The sequence below is a fragment of the Erinaceus europaeus genome, unplaced genomic scaffold (genome assembly GCF_950295315.1).
Source record: "Erinaceus europaeus unplaced genomic scaffold, mEriEur2.1 scaffold_314, whole genome shotgun sequence".
NCBI lineage: Eukaryota > Metazoa > Chordata > Mammalia > Eulipotyphla > Erinaceidae > Erinaceus > Erinaceus europaeus.
In genome coordinates, this window is record NW_026647818.1 from 359 (window position 1) to 22,641 (window position 22,283).

A 22,283-nucleotide genomic window follows, 5' to 3' on the forward strand; every position below is an offset into this window, starting at 1 on the left:
CTAGAGGCCTTTTTCACTTTTCTATTTTGATAGGACTCAGAGAAATTGAGAGGGGAGGGGGGAAATCAAGAGGAAGAGAGACCGAGAGACACCTGCAGACCTGCTTCATGGCTTGTAAATGATCCCCCTGTAGGTAGGGAACAGGGGCTTGAACTTGGATCCTTGTACATGGTTACCTGTGCACCACTGCCTGGCCCCATTTATTTATCCACAAATAAATGGATAGCCAAGCAAGGAGAACTAACGGCTCTAGACAAGTCTTTGTTGCTACCAGTACTGAAAACACTCCCATAGGGGATTATTGATCCCTATACATCATTATGAGACACTTGTACACAACTGTGATTCTGTACCCGAGAGCATACCTTGGGATCCACAAGAGCCCCAGCTTTGATGAGATACTTCACTGCATCCAAGTGATTGTTCTCAGCTGCCTCCATCAATGGGGTCCTCTGGTCTTCTGAGCATGTGTCAATATTTGCACCCGCCTAGGTAAAACAAGGGACTGGTCAGGGGTACGGTGGTTGCTACTCCAGCAGTCATTTGTGAGGAAAGGATTCACATGTTTCAGTCACAAAAATCTCATGAGGTCATTACAAGAGGTAGGTGCTACATTCTAAAGTAGGCAAAGAAGGGATTCAGAGAAAACTCCTAAGCAAGGCTAGGCCAGAAGGGGAAGCAGTAATGGCCCTGAAGTGACCCAGAACTTGCTAGGATTTTCTCCAGTTGTTCATTGCTTACCAAAATAAAATCAAGTAAAATCAAGTGTCTATGCATTGGAGAACAATTTTCTAGTTTTTCCAGTAAAGTGTATACTTGAAAAAAATTAATGACATGCCACATCTGACAGGCAAATTCCTACGGCATACAACCCAACCTTAAAATGGGTTGTGAGTGTGTGATCCAGGAGGTGGCGTAGTGGATAAAGCACTGGACTCTCAAGCATGAGGTCCCGAGTTCAGTCTCTGGCAGCATATGTACCAAAGTGGGTATCTGGTTCTTTCCTTCTCTTCTCCTATCTTTTTCATTAAAAATAAATTAAAAAAAATTCAAAGAGCAAGTCAGGTACCAGGCAGCCGAAACCCTTTCCTATAGGAGGAAACATTGTCTGGCATATTGACCAAAGAACATAGTTTATGAAGCAAAATTTTGCTATGAAGATAGTACTATTTTATTAGCAATTAAAAGAAAACAATGCAGAGGTAGATAGCATAACGGTTATGCAAAGAGACTCTCATGCCTGATGCTCCAAAGTCTCAGGTTCAATCCCTGGTACCACCATAAAGCAGAGATAAGCAGTGCTTTGGTAAACAAAACAAACATAAAACCAAAAGGGACCAGGTCATGGCGCATCTGGTTGAGCATATGTTACAATGCTCAAGGACCCAGGTTCAAGCCTCTGGCCTCTACCTGCAGGGAGAAAGCTTACGAGTGGTGAAGCAGGGCTGCAGGTGTCTTTGTCTCTCTCTCCTCTCTATTTCTGGCTGTCTTTATCCAATAAATAAGGATAACACACAAAAAAACAAACAAAACCAAACAACCACCACCAACAGGGATGACTTGTAGGCAGGAGGTCTCAAGTCTGATCCCTGGTCACCTTCAGGGATGAGCAGTATGCCGGTCAGAACAAAAACAGAAACAGAACAAAATAACTAACACAATAAGGTAAGATATTTCTGTCAAAACTAGGATGGAAGACAGAGACCAAGGTGAGCTGAGGCATCCCCAGTGCAACCAGAGAGATCCATTCAATTCAGAGCTGCAAAGCCAGAGGGCAAAGAGGCCAGAGTCCAAAATGGGAAACAGGCATGAACAGATGTCAAATATACAAGATAAAACATTCAAAGCTAAGGTGAGGGCATCTGATATGTGTGAAAGGGAAAGCCAAAATTCCACGTAAGTTAATTTCACTAAGCTTTACAGACACACTGGATAGATGAAGAGGGGGAGGAGGGGTCTTGTGCCAGGCTAGCAAGGCGGGGAGGATTCTGTAGTCAGAGGATCAGGTGCTTTCTGCAGACATGAGCTTAGCATATCCCTAAATGGTATGAGAATGGTCTAGAAAAAAAGGTCAAGCAGGTTTTGATGGCCAAGCCCAGAGCTTGGGGGATCTTCCCTGAAGGCTGGAGATTTCAGGTATACGTCTGAGAACTTATTTGGAAAAAGTTCAGAACCAGTTTTCAGACAGATCATCTAAAATCAGAGTCCAGCTAGTGATCAGTTCCTGGTACACATAGAGAGACCAAGCCCAGCAGAGACGGCAAGAGGCATGTTATTATCACTCAGGAAGATGATGGAGATAATGAGGAGACCCAGAGGATCTGGGGGACACATCGGGGAGGCAGAAAAGAAAGTCAAGCAAGCAGGCCCCCACCCGAATGAAGGGTGTTCCCGAAGGGTGGTTAAAGGGCAAAAAGCAACAGGTCTTCAGGAGAAGTCTGAGCAAGTCTTAGGATAAGACAGCCCCTGAAATGTCCCTACAGGGCCCCTAGGGGATGAGTGCATTGGGTATCACCTGTGCTTTGCCTGCGGTGGGTATGGGCTGCAAGCAGTGAGGGAAGACTCTGCAGGGAGAGCAGACAGGGTGGGAATTCAGGTCTAGCAGCCCCCACTAGCCCCTAAAGGGCAGAGTGAAGTGCTGCAGTGGGAAGAGTCTGATGAGGTCAGTCAGGACAGAGGTTGTGAGTGACACTCTGACCCTCATCCCCTTCAGCTGTGCTGCCACACCCTGACCATGTAACAGGATCACATGCATCAAAGCACAGCAGCAGCAATCCTTCTGTCCATATATTTAAATGTGTGAATCTAGTTTTCAGTGGTTGAATGTGTAGGTGTCCCCACTCTGCAGTGAGTTGGGAGAGTCCTGAAACTTCTAGTGAGACCCGAAGATGGAGACCAGAGAGGATAGGACAGCATGGCCAGGGCTCCACACAAATGTCCAGGTGGGCAGCGAGGGCTCAAGGCCCTAGACCTGGAGCAGATTAGTGCAGTGAGGGTGGTTACAGGCCCAATAGCAGGGCTGTGACAGTTTTGGTGTCATGAGAGCTCAGAGCCTCACAAAAGCTGAACCTCCAAGAAATAACCATCTTAGATTCATGGCAAGCCAGAAAGAATCTCTTCTCCTGAGCTATCTCAGGAAAAATGTTTTATGCTCTACAGGAAGAAAAATACACAAAAAGCACAGTAACCTCAAACCCCCCTCCACACACACAGATTAAGGATCATCAAATTAATCTAGAATCTGGAATCTAGTCTGCAGGTGCAGACCGTCAGCTGAGGAACAGGACAGAGAACAACACAAGGGTTATAAAGATTTTGTACATGCAAGGCTGGGTTTTATCCTAAAGAAGCAGACCTTTCATTTTGTAGTTTTCTCCTACAATCCCCCTCCCCCGCCTCCCATTACCAGAGCCCTGCTCAACTCTGGCTTATGATAATGCAGGGGATTAAAGCTGAGACTCTGGAGCCTTAGGCATGACAGTGTCTTTGCATAAGCATCATGCTATCTCCTCGCCTTCATTTTGTAATTGTTGAAGATGTGCCTGAGTTCCTGTGCCCCCTCATCCAGTTGCCTGCACTGCTTGATAGTGAGGACACACCCAATGGGGTTTTGTTCATTACCTGAAATAAGTTTCTTTGACAAGAATTCTTAATGTAGAAATCAACTACTCTAAAATTTTAAAGCAGGTATCATGTGGTGATACAGAGGATGATTGTACAGTAGTAAAAACCAGACAGAATATGGAAGGGTAGTTCTCACAATAAAAGTCTTTGCTAGGGGCTGGGCGGTGGTGTGCCTAGTTAAGTGCACATGTTACAATGCACAAAGACCCAGGTTCAAGCCCCTAGTCCCAACCTGCAGGGAGAAAGCTTCACAAGTGATAAAGCAGTGCTGCAGGTGTTTTTCTCCTGCTCTATATCCCCTCTCCTCTCAATTTCTGGCTGCCTCTATCCAATAAATAAATAAAGACAATTAAGAAAAAAAGCTTTTGCTTGTTTATCATTCAAGATGTCTGTATTTCAAGAACTTTTCTGCATACTCACACACACATTTTAGAATAGGAAAAAAGCCAAAGGGAAAACAACTCTAATCAAAGGAGTGATGAGCTAAGTTTGCAAAGGAAGAGTGGAAGCTAGAGACCACTACCAGTATCCTTCAAAGGCAGGTGAGAGACACTAGTAGAACCTAGAGTCAGAGCCGTGTTAAGGCCCAGGAATCCATGAAAAAAGCCTGGCATGAAACTTTCACCTTCACCACCACCATCATGGCCTCACCTACTATGGGTGGCTGTTGCCTGACCCAGACAGGGGGCTTCCTACCTCCTGCCTTTCCCCCCGCCCGCAGCAATGAAAACTGCCTTGGGCATCCAGGTTCATGTGCTGCAAAGAGCACAATATGATGTACTAGAACAAGGAAGTGGTGGGTATGTTCCCACAGGCACATCCAGTGCAGCACACAGGGCCTACTAGCCCTTTTATGTCCTCTTCTCCCCAGTCCCTTAGAGCACCAGCTCCCCACAAGAACCATCCAACATATTCTCAACCTCCAGCCCCAAGACCAACCACTGGCCCAACTTCCTCCCTCCAATGAGACACTTGCATACCTATGTAAGTAGTATGCTACCTGTGAATCCTATCATGCTCCTTACAGAGGCCCCTGTGGGAACACTCCCTTCTCCTTACCCCAAAGACCTTGACGACCCCTCAAGGCCACCCACTCAGCTTGTCCAGTGCATCATTCTCAGCCTCCAGGCCTTGCCTGCGAGTTTGCCTCGTCAGTCACATGGCTAAGTGTCTACAGAGAAACAAGGGAAGAATAAAAAGCTATAACAACCAACTCGTAGGGAGCAAGAAAGGACTTGGGCTTTTAAAATGTGAACCAGGAACCAAGAAGAACAGGGCAGCAATACAGAAACACGAAAACTTTGAGAAGTAAAGACAAATTAGAGAGCCAGTCCCCAGGTCTGACTCCTGGAGAAGACTCCAGGAGGACAACATCTGTGGGAAGACACCACCACAGAAGCCAAATGGGAATTGTCAGGAGCCAGGGCCAGGGCTTATAGGGCACACCAAAAGCTCAAAGAAATAAAACAGACCTGTGCTACACTAAGGCGAACTTTCTCAAAGTTCAGGAAAGCTCCTGAAGCACTATAGGTAAAGGACAGGTAACACAGGAAGAACTAGACTTAACAGGAAGCATGAGATGCCACACATGAGTCAGGGACGGGAGGACTGTGAGGGCAGGAGGCAGCACCAATGTTTTGTCCCATGTCCAGATACAAAGATTAATTACAGAATCCCAGGGGAAAACAAAGTCAACAGAAACATGGACCAGGTGGTGGCATACCTGGCAGAGTATACACATACAAGTTTAAAGACCTGGGTTCAAGTTCTCTGTGCCCTCCTCCCTTGGAGAAGTCTCAAGAGTGGTGAAATAATGTTGCAGGTATCTTCCCTTCTGTCTGTCTTTTCCCTCAACCAAAGGAAAAGAAAAGAAAAAAAAAACAAAAAAAAACAAAACCCTGCCAGGAACAGTGGAATGATCCTGCAGGCACTAAACCCCAGCCATAACCTTGGTAGCAAAAACAAACAAAAGAACACAATAACACAAAGCATCTACCAACTACACAAAACATTGGTGTCACTCAGTCGGGAAATGGATCACAAATTCTCAAGCCAAACAGGCGGCGCAGAAGGTGGTGTAGAATGTGATAGAAGAGTAGCCTGTGGGAGCCGGGCGGTAGGGCAGTGAGTTAAGCGCAGGTGGAGCAAAATGCAAGGACTGGCATAAGGATTCCGGTTCAAGCCCCCAGCAGGAGAGTCACTTCACAGGCAGTGAAGCAGGTCTGCAGGTGTCTCTCTTTCTCTCCCCCTCTCTGTCTTGCCCTCCTCTCTCCATTTCTCTCTGTCCTATCCAACAACATCAGTAACGACAACAATAATAACTACAACAAAACAAGGGCAACAAAAAGGAATAATATATATATATATATATATATATGTACATGTGTGTTGAGGAGGTCGGCAAGTCACATGAGAAAGTAAAAATGGAGCTATCCCAAACAAAGGTAACAGCCCCCGAAAGGGAGCAGGTTCTGGCCAGGCAGCATGGAAACACTGGTTTTCTTTTTAAGCCTCTGCTGTGACTTTATAACCTCAGAACTACAAACTATCACCCATTCACTCTGCAGACAGGAGAGTGTGCACCTCACCTGGATCAGCATGTGGCAGATATCCACGTGGCCAGCCTCAGCTGCGGCATGCAGAGGGGAGCGCTTGTTCTGGTGCTCCATTTTGAAGTTAGGGTCGATTCCATCAACTGTAAGCACATGGAGTCTTGCTTGTTATTTAGAATGAGGTCACTGGTCCCCACCAGGTCACACGCACACCCATGGGAACAGAAGCCAACCCTGGGTCCCTGGGGAAAGGGGACACCACAGTGCACTATCTGGTGGGTTATTCTAGTCTCACAGATAAGAATGGAAGGATAAGGGCACTGGATCCACATGAAACTCAACGGGGCTGCAGTCAGAAATGGCCTAGCAACACAAAATTCTTCCTCTTCCCTTGTCTAACTCAGCTCCATTGAGCTCTGGTTCCTTCTGTTCCATGAGTTCCTGTTCAAAGCATCCCCAGGCCTAGATACCTGTCAGCCTCAGGAGCCTCTCAGACCAACCTCAGAGAAACTAGCTGATTGGGCCCACATCCTCGCAAGGCCTCAGAACAAGGCAGCACACTACCACTGGCAGTGACTGGAATGGCCACTTGGGCCAAAAGAAACTAAAAATCCTTTTCAAAGAGAAAAGTAAATGTATTATTTTCCTTTACTGTTATGTAAAAGAATTTACTTAGGAACTGATATTATGTGCAAAGCATGTAATCTACCACTGAGCTGCATTTTAATTTTAATCTCCCTTTCAACCCAAAGAAGATACACTTTAGAAAGATCAAGTCCAGGGGGCGGGGTGATGGCACACCTGGTTGAGTGCATTATTACAATGAGCAAAGACCTAGGTTCGAGACCCCGGTCCCCACCTGCAGGGGGAAAGCTTTGCAAGTGGTGAGGCAGGGCTGCAGGTGTCTCTCTCCCTCTCTATCACCCCCTTCCCTCTTGATTTCTGGCTGTCTCTATCCAATAAATAAAGATATTTTTAAAAAGAAAGAAAGATCAAGTCCAGAGTGGTCACACCTCAAAACCAAACTACTTTTCAATTTGAGATGAAGGTGGGAAGACTCTGACAAGCATGTTTTCAGATATCAGGATCTAACTTGTAGGTATAATCTACTATAAAAGACAAAGGTGGGGTCTAAGCTTCAACATCCACATAGATGCTCCCTGTCAGCCAGGCAAGAACCCTCTCACTACATTTGTGCTTTTCTAAATCTATGTTTCTTCTTGATTTCATAACCACGTACCTAATTTCTTTTATAATTGAGTCATTCAGGGAGAATACTTACTCAAGTGAGTAACTGAATCTGACTACCCCAGGGAAGCCATTTGCACATTAAGGAAAGGTGGAGAGACACAAATGCAAAGGGACCTGGAGAAGGCAGCAGCCCTGGCCACTCACCCAACATGAGAAGCACCTTCTGCAGCTCCCCCTGCCTGGCTGAGAAGTACAGCTGCTTCGGGTGGAAGCGGAGCTTCTTGGGCCTGTGGGGAAAGTAGAGGATTAAGCGACCATGAGGCTCTCCCCACCCGTGTAATAGATGTGCATGATGCATACATGTATGTGCACACACACATATGCACTCTATGGACTGGAGCCGGCCTGGGTGACATCCATGTGCTGATTCCTCGGGATCAAGTACACTATATCCACATGGCATCTCATGGTTTAAGCTGTAAGAACAAGAAGTGGTCTCTTTCATCTGCAATAAGAGATGCTTTGTGAGACTTCTGCAGATGGTGACAACAGACCCAACAGGCACTGAATGCAAAGTTTCTTGACAGCTGGAAGCTGCCCCCTACCAGGCAGCATCAGCCAGAACAGTGCGGGCAGTATGTGTGCACCCAGCTCTCCCTGCCTGGGAAGCAGTAGTGTGGGCTGGACAGGTGCCACAGAACAAATTCAGAGTGGCTGGAGAAAGAGCAAATGACTTGAGTGCCTGAGGCTCTTGGGTCAGCACTGGTGTAATACTCCAGTTTCTCTTGCTCATATGCTCAAGCTTCTCATGCTTTGTATCGCATATGAAATTAACAAAAATAAACCAGGCTAGAGAAATCTGGAGGAAGCTATGGGACATGCCAGAAAGTTCTAGTCCCAGTATCAGAATTTCCTTAAAGTTAATGAACCAGTGGATGTACCTATTCTAGTACACAAGCAGACTGTCCTAAGGGAGGGGGATACAGTCTGGTCCAGGTCCTGAAGACCTGGGTTCAGTGTGCAAACCTCATGTACAATGTCCTTACTTTTCACTTTGCAGGGGCTGCCTTCTGCTTGTAAGTATAGTGGACAGTAATGACATCTTACAGTAATGTCTTGACAAAGTGTGAAAGTGAATTGCCTTTAATAAACATATGGTAACTGCTATAGCCCTGTGACCCTGGGTGCCCTGTAGGCTTGACAACAAGTAGCAAACACCTGGGGAGCGCAACCCTTCTAAGTACTGAAGGGTGGGGGACTCAGACATACAGGGAGAAGATAGTATAGAGTTCACACAGGAGGAATAGAGATTTGCAGAAGAGGGAGCTGCATCAGTGCTTACTTCTCTGAGTCCAGAGCAATGAGAGCACTTTCCAAGGTCTCCTTTCCTGGTCCCTGGGAAAGGCTGGGCGTCGGCTTTGTGAGTCCGACTTGCCCAGATAGGTCGGAGCCTTCAGGGGCCTGGGCAGCTGTGCTTTGTGGCTTGTCATCCTCGGAGAGCAGGGGTCCAACAGCGCTTCAGGGAGGAGGAAATAAAAGAAACAGTGACCCTCACAAGACAGGAACTAACTTCTCCAACCCCACCCCCAGTCATGGGGACCAAGCACCATGTATAACATGGTTCACCCTAATAGGCACAGCTCACAGTTCTTCAGAAGGAAAGATGTACTGTTAAGACACTGGTGGAGAACAAACTCAGAAATTCCCAGGGAAAAGGACATTCAAACACTATGGTCAGGTGGGGAAGATAGTTTAGTGAGCCAGAGCACAGAACTTGCTTGCCCAAGCACCGTGGTTCAATCCTCAGTGCTGCCATATACTAAGCACTAGTAAAAACTGCTCTGGTTTGACATCTCTTTGATGAAAATAAACTTGAAAATCTTCTTTAAGTATGTGTGATGTCAAAATGAGCACTTAAATCTCATTATAAAAAACCTCACTACTGTCAGGGGTCATCTCCATCAGGAACAACGTAATGGACCTCTTTGTGGCCCTTACAGGACCTCACCCTCAATGTGAATCAACAATGGTAGGGACTACCCCATTCTCTGAAGGGAGGTTGGACCAAAATACTCTGCCACTTGAGGAAGATGGGTCCATCAATGAGTGCAGCCTAGAATGCTCCTAGCTATGATCACAAAATGCGAGCTCAGACCTACAGGAATGCAGATGTTACACATGCTCCTGCACAGAATATAGGCCCCAGATAAAATTTATAGGGTTTTCAGTTAATAATATATACTTTTCCCACATTTGGGAGCTCCTCTCTTCTCTTATCCAGCTAGTCCTATTTCCAACTCTGACATCATCTCCCCAGACAATACCTTTGGGCCACCTGTATGGTAGCTGTTGGGAGCAGGCACAAATTAGTAAAGTGATGGGCCCCTTGGAATATACTTTAAATAAATCTACTAGCTTTTTCTAAAATGGACACCCCAAATCTCATGTTACAAGCCTTCAGGTTCCTGATTATTAAACAATTTGTTCTTCTTTATATCTAAATGCTTTTTCAGACACCAAGCTGCAGATGCTACCACGATGCCAACCTGACTTCCTTGAGCAGATGACCTCAACAATGTAACCCCACCCTGGAACCCCACCTCTCCAGAGTCCCACTAGGGAAAGATAGAAACAGCCTGGGAATATGGACCGACCTGCCCATATTCAGCGGAGCAGCAATTACAGAAGCCAGACCTTCTACCTTCTATACCCCATAATGATCCTGGGTCCATGCTTCCAGAGAGACAAAAAATAGGAAAGCTTTCAAGGGAGGGGAAGGGGTATGGAACTCTGGTGGTGGGAATTGTATCCCTCTAATCCTATGGTCTTGTCGATATTTCAATTTTATAAATAAAAAAATAAATGAACAAAAAAAATAGGGCAACATTTCTAGGACCTGTGCTCAAATGTATTTTTGTGAATAATAAACTTTGGGTCAAATGAAGTCCCTGGCTCCCTGTTAAGACAGGGAAATACTACTGTCATTCTCACTAAAAGTAGAGTTTACAGATTAATGTCACTAATAAAAAAACATCTGAACAAACTGACAGCCTCCCCATGCTAGCTTTTTTCCCCTTTGGTAGAAGTTTGGCAGGGTTTCATATCTGGTGCAATCCCACTGCTGCCAGTGGACGTGCCCCTCCCCCCTTTCTTTCTTTTTAAAATGCAGATAGAGGTAGATGAGAGAAACCAGAGCAATGCCACCAACTGTGATGTTTCCATAGGGACAAGCACTGGGATCTGAGTGCAGGTCCTCAAACGTGGTTGAGTGTGTGCTCTACCATATGAGTTAGTTTCTGGTCCTTTTCTACTTTGATTTCTAACACTGAGAACAGACTGAAATTCACAGTAACTGCCATTGGCAGACAGGTCCATATCTACACTGAGGTTGGTTTATAAAATGACTAATTGTAAACCTGTATCACATTATACTGATCAACATGCCAGCATCATAATCCTAAAGGGAATCTGATATATGCAGTGAAAGTATTGGTGATTATATATACAAACACACATATGCCTCTATATGCACCTGTATTTATCTGTGTGTATGTTGTGTATGCTACACATTGCTGCAGCATATGTGCAAGCTTCTATGTACTTGTGCACATACATGTACAGACCATCGGGAGTAGTGGAATCACATAGCCATAAAGTCTGGCATAAAAAAAAAAAAAAAACACCTCTATACTTTACAGCTGGGAAGTAGCTCAACTGATAGAGCATCAGTCTTGCAAGCCTGAGGTTCTGTGTTTAACTAACAATGCCAGCATAGTGCCTTACGTGCCAGAGCAGAGCTCTGACTTCTTTATTAAATATGAATGGTTTCTTTTATACATAATAAATAAACAAAACCTTTAGAAGAAGAGACTACAAGTGAGCAGAGAGACTTTGGGTGAAAACAGTAGGAAATCCATACTAATTAAAGATGGACAGATACACACTCTCCTACAGCTGCCTGAAGGGGCCCTGGCCTACCATACCTGCCTGTGGTAGTGTCGGCCCTGCCTTCCCCCAAGGAGCTCTTCTCCTGTCCAGGGGCCAGCGTCACGGTCGAGGTCGTGTCTGCTTTTGCGATAGTCACCTCTTTGGCCTTAGAGATCTCCTCCCCGCAGTGGGGACAATAGCTGGCATTATTGACTCGAGAGGCACAGTCTTTGTGGAAACGGTGAGAGATGCTACTCTCAGGCTGACATTCCATAAAATTGCCCTAGAAACAAGAAGATAAGAAATAGTTTTAAAATAGGGGCTAAGAAGCAGAAAAGTAAACTAAGCTGTACTGAACTGCATCATCATCTGTGATGGGAAGTTGGGAAGCTGGAGGTAGCTCCCAATCTTGGGTAAAGAGAAAGCCACATACACCCCACATTTGCATGGCTCCTCACAGTGTGTGCGCACACACCTGTTTCACAGAGAGAAAGCAATCTGGCAGCACTGCTCCCAAGCATCCTGAGGTGGCTCTGAAGATCAGGTCCAAAGAAAGACCCAGGGGAACCTCAGAAGAGAGCATCAAGGAGCAAATGTTACTGAGCACCTGCAGGCACTTCAGAGGAGAGCCTGATAGTGTCAAGGAGAGGGTTTGCACTGACACAAAGAGAGCAAAGCTCCAGGAGAAGCAAGAAATGTGTCCTCAGAGGGAGGTGGGCTTGATGAATGAGAAAATTGCCCCTTCCTCTTTAAGCAGAATTGATGGGGAAGTTTAAGACCAGGAAGTTGGGCATATGGGGTCATCAGGGAAGGTCCTGGAGGAGAAGCTCATAGCCCAGGTACATCAAGTGGGATTCCACAGGATGCTGGCTGCCTGCAGTGTGAATAAGGCCTGGCCCTCAGCCTGTAAGTATTTGTGAAATAAAGATCTGAATATCCCCAAGGAAATGGCAGATGAGGGTACAGCAAACAGCTTCCCTTAGGAGAAAGAATAATGAGCACATAAATCAGACAGGACATCACAGACAGCACACGAATCAGGCAAGATGCAACAGTGAGCACAAACAGGAATGCGAGTGACTATCAGGCAGGGACTGTGGTACGTACAGAGGCCAAGGCTCACAGGCAGGAGGGAGAAGGTGTACTATAGGAGTGGCCTATGTAGAACTGGAGACCTTCGCAAACAGGGAGATGAAGGTCAGCAGAGAGAACAAATGCTGGGGAATGGGCAGGATGAAGGCCACAAGTAACTTACTGCTGTGCAGAAGTAGCCACAGCCGGGACAGCACTGGTGCTTCACCATGCGGCCCCGATGGTCTTCACACAGCACCAGGAGTGGCGCCTTGCTGGATGGACGCATTAGCTCATGCTTGACCACACTGTTTGTGCACCTGCCCAGCTGCAATCAGAAAAGACAGGGGAGTAACAGAGCTGGGGAGAGCTTGGCACAGGTGATTCTCACCACGTGAGCAATGCAGGAAGGCCTGGCCTGGTACAGGCACTAGAATACGATGGCCAGCAAGACAAGGTGGACTCAGTGCAATGCTAGCAGAGCAGAGGCTAAGCTTGGTAAAAACAAGAACATCCTAGGTAGGCTGAGGCCTGGCATGGGGGTGCAGGTATGTGATGTACCCCAGCCAGGCTGGAGAAAGGAGACATCATACATCAGTGGGGAGTCCTTCTTATGTGACCTAAGAGAGGCCAGAGCACTCCCCATACTGAGATCCCAGTTGAGATCAGAGGGAGACCTGTCAGATGGGTCTCCATGGGAGAAGGGCATTAGGGATGGGGTGGGGGGTATTTGCAAACACTTCCTGTGAGCTTATTTTGCAGTGAGAGGACAGGGACTGCTCTGCAGTCGTGTTATCAGAGCAGTGGGCTACCCACAAGCTGCATCAAACTAAGGGACACCCAATGAGTTACATGAGTTCTGGGTTCCTGTCAGCTACATAGAAAAGTACTCTTTTATTATTGGGCCACCTGCTAAGAGATGCCAGTAAACTCTCTTGGTCAAAGAGCTCCCAGCTTGCTAAGCAGACAGTGGCTGCTGTTGGAACACCCTTGGGGCACACCGCAGCCCACTCCATTAAGTAGTGGCATTATCTCCATTAAATAGGGATATTCTCTGAAGGTAAAGGAAAATCTTAAAATATGGAAATCAAAAGACATGGAAAATTAAGAAGGCTCCTTCCAGGAGTACTAAAATAAAACAAAGAATGTGGTAATACATTTCCAGAAATGCCCATGCTTTGAAAGGATATGAATGGTTAACACAAGCAGGCACATGCCCAAGTACAGACAGGACACTAGGGGTAGAGTAGACTTAGGGGACCAGGTGGTGGCACACTTGGTTAAGCACACACATTACAGAGTGCAAGGAGCTGGGTTCAAACCCCTGGTCCCCACCTGGAGGGGTAAAGATTCACAATTGGTGAAGTAAGGCTGTAGGTGTCTCTCTGTCTCTCTTCCTACCTCCACCTTCCCTCTCATTTTCTCTGTCTCAATCCAATAATAATTAAATTATTTTTTAAAATCTTTTAAAAATTATTTATTATTATTATTATTTTGCCTCCAGGGTTATCACTGGGGCTTGATGCTTGCACTATAAATCCACTGTGCTTGGACCCTATTTTTTCCCTTTTTGTTGCCCTTGTTTATCGTTGTTGTTGTTATTGCTGTCACTGTTGTTGGAAAGAATAGAGAGAAATCGAGAGAGGTGGGGAAGAGAGGGGGAGAGAAAGATAAGACACCTGCAGACCTGCTTCACTGCCTGTGAAGCGACTCCCCTGCAGGTGGGAAGCCTGGGGCTTGAACCGGGATCCTTGAGCCGGTCCTTGTGCTTTGCGCCATGTGTGCTCATCCTGCTGTGCTACCGCTCGGCCCCCTAAAATTCTTATTAAAAAAAAAAAAAAGAGAGAGAAGACTTAAAAATCTCTGGAGAAATAACAGGTCACATGCAAGAAGACTCAGAGAAAAAGAGTGACAGATGACCAACCTCAAGTTCTTTACTTGCCAAAATGTACAAAGTCTCAAATGTTTATCTCCCAAGCAACCTTTCTTCTAAAGCTCTTGAGGGCTATGCACCACAGAGCTGAAAAAGCTATGTGACCAAGAGAAAGACTGGTGTGTCTGAAAACACAATTTCAGCAGTTTAGGAGAGAATCTGCAATAAAGAAAACCAACAAATGAAAAAAATGTAATCATTAACACTGGCTGTGTGAACATCCACAAAAGTTATGAAAACACTGATACTATCTTCACCAAAGTGGCAAGGAAGGATGCCGAGGGAAGAAGGGATCTTCCACAGCAAGAAACCAGCAGGTAATAAATATCTCAAAGTAGAGATGAGAATAGAATGTCAGTTATTTAGAAACATAGACAAAAATGCTAAACACAGGAAAAGATAAAGGTGGAGTCTTAAGGATGTGGATGCAGTGTCATAGTGTTTTAGAGTGTTGAACAAACATCAGGAATTCTGAGTATGACTTGCAGTCAACCTGATGTCTAAGCAGAGACATAGTCCTGGCTGTTACAAGCAGTGGTGTACTGCTAAACATTTAATAGCACACAGGGAGCCACGACCCCCATCAGACAGCCAAATGGTCCTAGACATCAGGATACTGAGGCTGATTAGTGCTGTACTACTGAGAAGCAGGCTGGGCATACCAAGAAAGTCAAGTGCAAATGCTGGGAATTAAAAATAAAGGGACCAGGGGGAGATAATGGTTATGCAAATACTTCCATGCCTGGGGCCCTGAAGTTCCAGGTTTAATCACCAGCCATAAGCTAGAGCTATGCAGTGCTCTGATATAAACGAACAAAAATATTTGTAGCCCAAGAGTTGGTGCAGTGGATAAAAATGTTGGACTCTTAATCATGAGGTCCCATGTTCAATCTCCAGCATCCCATGTGCCAGAATGATACTCTGGTTTGTTCTCATTAATAAATACATATTACATATTTAAAACATACAGGAGTGGAGTACAGAAATTAACTAGTCCTGGTGAATACACACCATGCTCTGCATGAGGCCCTGGGTTTGAACTGCAGTCCTACATGCCACATCATGGAAGGCACTGGGGTGGGTGGGGGGCTCCATGGAATAGTGGTTCCTCTTCTCTGTGTCTGAATATCCTTTCCTCCTCTCTCAAGAAATGAAGACACTGGGCTGGAGAGGCCACCAGAGAGTGGCCATCACACAAGGCCCTGGGTTTACTTCCTAGGACACATCAGAAAAAAGAGAGAGGGAAGGTAGAATCCCACCCTCCTATCTTAGTGATAGGTGGACAAAAAAGTTTACTGACTTTATTGGGGGCACCTGATCAGCTGCATTAGTCAGAACTCAGAAGTGCATATACAAAATGACTGCATGTGAATTATACCTCAAGAAAGCTGATTCAAGATAGCAAAGGAGTTAGTTTGAAAGGACTGCTCTAGATGCAAATAAAGTGGGTTGAACATCAAACAGAAAAAAAAAATTCCATTTAGGAAAATAGCAGTCTATGAATTTCCTAAAATCCCACATCAAATAGCAACAAGACAGCAAAACCAAACCCACAGACAACCTAACAAAGTCAAGCAGCAAAGGCCACTGATACAGGAGTGCAGAGACGCACGGCAGACCAGCTGGGAAAGGGCTTCTTCCAGGCTCCAGGTCTCCCCAAATTGACCCCTCAAGTCCAGAACACAAGGACTGCATGCAGAAAAGGCTGCTAGAGACTGAAATCACACTGAACAGGAAAACATCAAAGGAAACAGACAAAGGGGATGGTGGGGAGGGAAAGATCAAGAACCAGTGGTTCTTACAATCTCTGGTCTGAGACTTCAGCTCAAGTTTGACACCATCTCCTGGCCGGAAAGAGTGTCAGATCCTCAAGTAAATGGCTGTCTCCCAAGACTGCCTTCACTTGAGAAGTCAGCCACAAGTCTTCTGACCAGTTGGCTCAAAGGTTCTCACACCTGTCTCGTTAGTGCCACTTGCTAGAATGGCACAAAGAAGTCAGGAAAACCATTTACTCATTATGTAAGTGACCAGACATTACAGCCTTCATCTTGCTCTTTGCATGCATACTTCCAATGAAAAGCTAGAACCAAAATCCTGTGTCACAGTGACCTCCAGGAAAAGGTGAATCTGCTCTGCAGACCTTAAGGAGACAGTATCGATCAATAGTTCTATCTCAAAATTTTACAGACCATGAGGCTCAAGTGATTCATTCTTCATGACAGGACCCTTTGCAGCTAGGCAAACAACCTTGGAACAGCAGCCCCATGACAAGGTCCCTGCAGCTGGATGGCCAGCTGCCTGACTTGACCTCCTCATCCCATGCTCGTGAGCCCCAGCCTCAGTGAGCTGATTTTTCAATTCACTAGTCTGCTACCTTCTCATGCTGGGCTAGCACCTGACTAAGTCTGCTTTTCTTGCACCAACTCTTCTGGTTAACTGGCCTTCTGAGTGACCAGCAATGAATCCTTGATTTGGTAACAAACAGGTGACAGATTGATTACAAAATCTATCACTTAGAGCAGTCAAATGGAGGAAATAATATAGGATATGGATTAAAATAGGGAAAGGGAGGAGTCTGTGGAAGTTTTGGTTGAGCCACAGGAATATGTATATTCCCATGGCTTCTACTAAGCACAGCCTGCAAAATTCCCCTACCCCACGAAAGTCTGGTCCTCTGTCTTAATAGGAATCAATGGAACCAGAGTTTTTGTCTACTAAGGATATATCTTCTCAAGAGTCAGGCAATAGCACAACAGGTTAAGTGCACGTGGCGCAAGGACTGGTGTAAGGATCCCAGTTCGAGCCCCTGGCTCCCCACCTGCAGGGGAGTCGCTTTACAGGCGATGAAGCAGGTCTGCATGTGTCCTTCTTTCCCATCTCTCTGTCCTATCTAACAACGATGACATCAATAACAACAATAGTAACTACAGCAACAATTTAAAAAAAAAAAGGGCAACAAAAGGGAAAACAAGAAAAAAAAAGATATATATCAAGAATATATCTTCTCAGGGCTGTGCGGTAGCGCAGTGGATTAAGCACACATGACTCAAAGAGCAAGGACTGGCAGAAAAAGCCTGGTTCGAGCCCCTGGCTCCCCACCTGCAGGGGGGTTGCCTCACAAATAGTAAAGCAGGTCTGCAGGTGTCTATCTTTCTCTCCCCTCTCTGTCTTCCCCTGCTCTCTTGATTTCTCTCTGTCTTACGCAACAACAACAACAACAACAACAACAAAGAAAAAATGGCCTCCAGGAGCAGTGGGTTTGTAGTGCAGGCACCGAGCCCCAGCAATAAACCTGGAGGCAATTAAAAAAAAAAAAAAAAAGAATAAATCTTCTCACCTAGGGTGAATTCTCTGAAAACCAGTCAACATTGTCAGGTGTCTTCCAAGTTACCTTCTTTAACAAAGAATCATTCATAACAACAAGACACCTATTTAAAATCTGATGGCTGAACATCTTCTAAGCAACTAAGGACAAGAGATCAAATTGTATGACAAAAGATAATCCTATTTGAAATGGCTCTGGAAATTCTAGGGACCTGGGGAGCTGTAAGATGAAGACTGAATATATATAGAGGTACAAAAAAAAAGATACCTGAGTGGCCAAGTGTGTATGTATACATCACAATATCACAGTAGTAAAAATAGGATTTCTTTTTAAATGTCAGCTCAAAGTCAAGAGCAAATAAGAGGGAGAGATGAATCAAAACCTCGTGCAGGTGGGAACTGAATGAACAGTACTGCTTTTTGTACCTTCTCAAGATGAGAAGGAGGGGTCTGGAAGAGGCTTCATGTGAGCAAACTGAACTGCTGCCTCAGGCTCAACTCTGCTTCCTGTGTTTCCTTATCACTGTTATCTCAGAGGCCTATCTGACTGGTTTCCTTAGATATCATATTACTTGCTCCTACTCCTTGCTACCCAACCTTGTCAATTAAATGCTTACCTAGATAAAGAATGTGAAACCAATAAGCCACTGCTAAGAGAATGGGAGACTCTATCTCCCAGAGATCTCTGCTCCAACAGTAGGATGGCAACAGAGAACTCAGAAAAGTCTACCACCAGACTGCTGGACAAGAATTCTAGAGGGCAGCACAGGAGGTGGCAGAGTGAGTAAGATGCTAGAAACTCCAGAGCAGGGTGCTAAGTGTGGCCCCTAGCAGCTCATAGGCCAAAGTGATGCTGTGGTTCTCTTTCTCCATCTACTCAAGGGAAGAAAAAAAAAAAAAATATATATATATATATGTAATTTTTTAAAGGGGTGAGAGCAGTAGTATACCTAATAATGTAATAGGTATTCCTAATAGTATACCTGTTACCATGTACAAGGCCTGAATTCAAGCCTGTGGTCCCTCACAGCTTCATGAAAGTTGAAGCAAAGCTGCAGGTGTCTCTTTCTGCCTGTCTTGTTCACCTTCTCTTTCAAAGAAAAAGGGGGGAAAATGTGTATATATACCACAACTTCTCAGGCACTCATTTGTTGTTGGGACACCTAGGTTGTTTCCAGGTTTTTGGCTATTACAAATTATGCTGCAATGAACATAGGTATGTAAGAACTTCTTTGGATGGGTGTATTTGTTCCCTTAGGATATATCCCCAGGAAAGGAATTGCAGGGTCGTAGGGTAGGTCCATTTCCAACCTTCTGAGAGTTCTCCAGACTGCTCTCCACAGCAGTTGGACTCATTTACATTCTCACCAGCAGTGTAGAAGGGTTCTTTTACCATCAAGTTACCTTCTTTATTTCATCTTGGATGGAGCTTGAAGGAATCATGTTAAGTGAGATAAGCCAGAAAGAGAAGGATGAATATGGGATGATGTCACACTCATGATTGAGATATAAGGTGACTAAGGGGAAACATAGAGTAAAACCTGGACTGGGTGTGGTGTATTGCACCAAAGCAAAGGACTCTGGGGAAGAAGAGCAGGGGGTAGATGGTGGGAGAGGACTCTGAGGTCCTGATACATGATGACGGTGATTTGTTTCATAGACACCTATCATGGCAAGATGAGAATTTGTACCCATATGTCAGCCACTATAACTGGAAACCATCAAACCCCTCCCCCAAATAAATAAACTAACAGGAAAAAAAAATGGACATTGGGAGTGGTGAATTACTCATGCAGTGGTAACCCTGCTGGCAAAAGGAAAGAAATGAAGGAAAAAAGAAAAGACAGAGAAGGGAAGGGGAAAAAAGGAGGAGGAGAAACCTAGAGAAAGCCAGACGCTAATTCCATATGCTGGCTCGTAAAGATGGCGGACAAGCTGCTGGGAGCTGGAAGAGCTGCCCCTGCCCCTGACTTTCTCCTCTGGTTGCTCCCACCTATCTGATTTCAGCAAGTAAAACCCCTGCAAATCACTATAACAGTTGTTTTTATAATCCCTGTGATCATATCTACAATGCAAGAGGACAAAGAGCCCTGTATTAGTTTGGGGGGCCTAGGGTACCCTGGTTGTGTCGGAGGCACTGTGGCCTACATTCTTCTTACCTCATGGTCTACACACTCTGTAGCCATGCACTGGTTGTTGGCCAGAGTGGTGATCTCTCGGCTTTTTGGGGTTTCCATACGGCAGCTGCAGAGGGGCACCTCCTGGAGGCCATCCGTCTCCACCACCTCAGGTCCGTTGGCCAGTCCTACAGTCATAGACACGTGTGAGCATCACCAAGGGGACAGGATAGGGGTGGGTCTAGTCTACTCAGATGGGCTTTTACTACAAACACGAAATCCTAGTCGATAGGGACATCCAGAAAGTGACAAACTATAGGGCCTGCAGAACCCTACTGAGCAAGACAACAGAGTGTGGCAGCACTGTGGCACAGACTGAGAGGGAGGGCTCACCAGTCTGCAGCCCCTGTCATTACATGATGTAGGAGCCAGGACACTGCACCTTCACCAACTACTTTATCTGGTGGCTTTCATACACACACAGAAGCATTCACTATTTTGGATCAAGGACAGACTGTATGATGTGGCCCTGGAATAAAGGGAAGGGAGTGGTAAAGGTGGGTGACTGAACTGCATGCAAGAACATTTTTGCAAAGGAAAAGGTATGTGGAAAGTATGTAGAAACCAAACCTGGGAAAAAGAAAGGACAGCACCAGGGACTCACACCTCTGTCCCTGCTCCTATATACCTTGCTATCTTAAAATAATGAAGAATCCCTGAGACCAATTTACAGATAGGCAGTTTGGTCCAAGAAAGAAGACCCCAAATCCAGCTGCAAGTTTTCTAGTTCTCCCCCACTTCCACCTGTATAAAAGGCCAACTGTCTGCAATTGGAGGCTGAAGTGTGTTACTTAAATTAATCTCCCTGTCACCAAATACTCTAGTCTCCAACTGCAGATTCAATGCAATACAGCATTTTTTCATTTTGGAAAAGATGAAGTAAGACAGTTTGGCTTTCTATGACCAGATAATGGTCTCTGGACCACGTTTAGTTTCAAATACATGAAGAGATACTGTTTTCCTCACTTGGTTTTATAACGATAGCCAGAAGAGTGATATCTCTGCCCATTTGAAAGGGCTTAACAAGGACTGATGATTCTGGAAGGCCATTCAGTTGTACCACAGGTCCACAGCCCCCAGGTGAGATGAGGGCAGGAGAGCTGGGCAAGCATGCCAGAAGATGAAGAGGACAAGCTTCTCATCACTGTGTCAGAGGCTGCTCCTGATTGACACAGTGCTAGGAGCCTTGTCCTTGAAACAGATAACACAAAAATCAGCAACTGATCCTCGAGACATATGGCACAGGACACCCCTCACCCCTAACCCTTATGAGGGGAAGGAGTTAATTTATCTGCCAGAAGAGAAATATCCAGATAATTGATGGGATTTGAGTCTCAGGGTTCTAGAACTGACCCAGGAATATAAAAAGAGCCAAGAAGGAGAGGAGGGCAGAGGGTTTGAGGGAATGAAACCCATCCTCACATAGTGTAATATTAACAATAAAGCTCCTTCACATAAAGGGCTGACATGCTGCACTTTAATTTCTCTTCAGCACCAGGCAGAGGAACTTTTCTGGATTATTTCACTCTGACCTCTCACCCCCACGCTGCTCAGACTGGTGTGTGTGTGGGGTAGGGAGACACATAAGCTCTGGATGGCTGTCAGAATGACTTCTTCACCACACTCTAACTATAGGACTACTGCTTCCAAAGGAAGTCACATCTCTCTTCATGAGCTCTCTTTCTTAGGAAACAAAGCAGAAATATAAATAAAGTGAATACACTCACCAGCATCTCTTATTTTACGGACAGATTTATTCATTTTTTTTTCTTTTTTTGCCTCCAGGGTTATGCCCATACTACGAATCCACTGGTATATATATATGAGAGAAATTGAGAAGGGAGTGGAAGATAGAGAGGGAATGAGACAGAGAGACCAGAAGACCTGCTTCACCACTTGTGAAGCAACACACCTACAGGTGGGGAGCCAGGAGCTCAAATCGGGATCCTGTGTGGGTCCTTGTACTTCGTACTAATTATTTTAACCTTGTTTGTGCCACTGCTGGACCCCCACTGATTGGTTTATTCTATAGAAAAACAGAAAGAGACAGACCAGAGCACTACTCGGTCCTATCTGGTGGCAGGGAGTGAACACCCACAATTGTCTGCTCTACCCACTGAGCCACATCTCTGGCTACACAATTACCTCTCTTAACCAAAAACAGTGAATCCTTGTCTTTGAATTATGGCCCCAAAAGAGGGCTAACTGACATGGTCCTAGAGGGATAGAGTGAGCTGAAACTGATAACCTAAGCTAGACAAAGACAACGGCTCTCAGGACTCTGGTTGCAGGAGCTGTTTTGCAAGGAATGTTAATATTAAAACTGAATTAAGAAAGCAAAAAAGAGAAGGGAGGAAACAACCCACCCCAATCCTGCTTGCATTGGTTCTTTACAGTACAGACAAGAGTTTTAGGAGGAAATTCACAGAAAACCTGCCATAATCCAGGAGGCCAGAACCCTTTTCTGGTTTTCCAGGCCCTCTT

General features: G+C 45.4%; 1 protein-coding gene across 9 annotated transcripts in view; it reads right to left on the reverse strand.

The window, feature by feature from the left end:
- Window positions 1-293: 293 nt before the first annotated feature.
- The window catches only part of LOC103115865 (histone-lysine N-methyltransferase EHMT1), a 130,960-nt gene continuing 108,970 nt past the window's right edge, over window positions 294-22,283 (reverse strand). For 7 of the 9 annotated variants that reach the window (XM_060184415.1, XM_060184418.1, XM_060184412.1 and 4 more), the window contains 7 exons: window positions 19,782-19,927; window positions 12,550-12,693; window positions 11,351-11,577; window positions 8,710-8,883; window positions 7,572-7,654; window positions 6,213-6,319; window positions 294-488 (listed from right to left, as the gene is read on the reverse strand). In XM_060184415.1, the coding sequence (XP_060040398.1) occupies window positions 309-488; window positions 6,213-6,319; window positions 7,572-7,654; window positions 8,710-8,883; window positions 11,351-11,577; window positions 12,550-12,693; window positions 19,782-19,927 (1,061 nt within the window). In that variant the 3' untranslated portion in view covers window positions 294-308. The remainder of the gene's footprint in view (window positions 489-6,212; window positions 6,320-7,571; window positions 7,655-8,709; window positions 8,884-11,350; window positions 11,578-12,549; window positions 12,694-19,781; window positions 19,928-22,283) is intronic. The other 2 variants (XM_060184419.1, XM_060184416.1) reach the window with 1 other exon arrangement.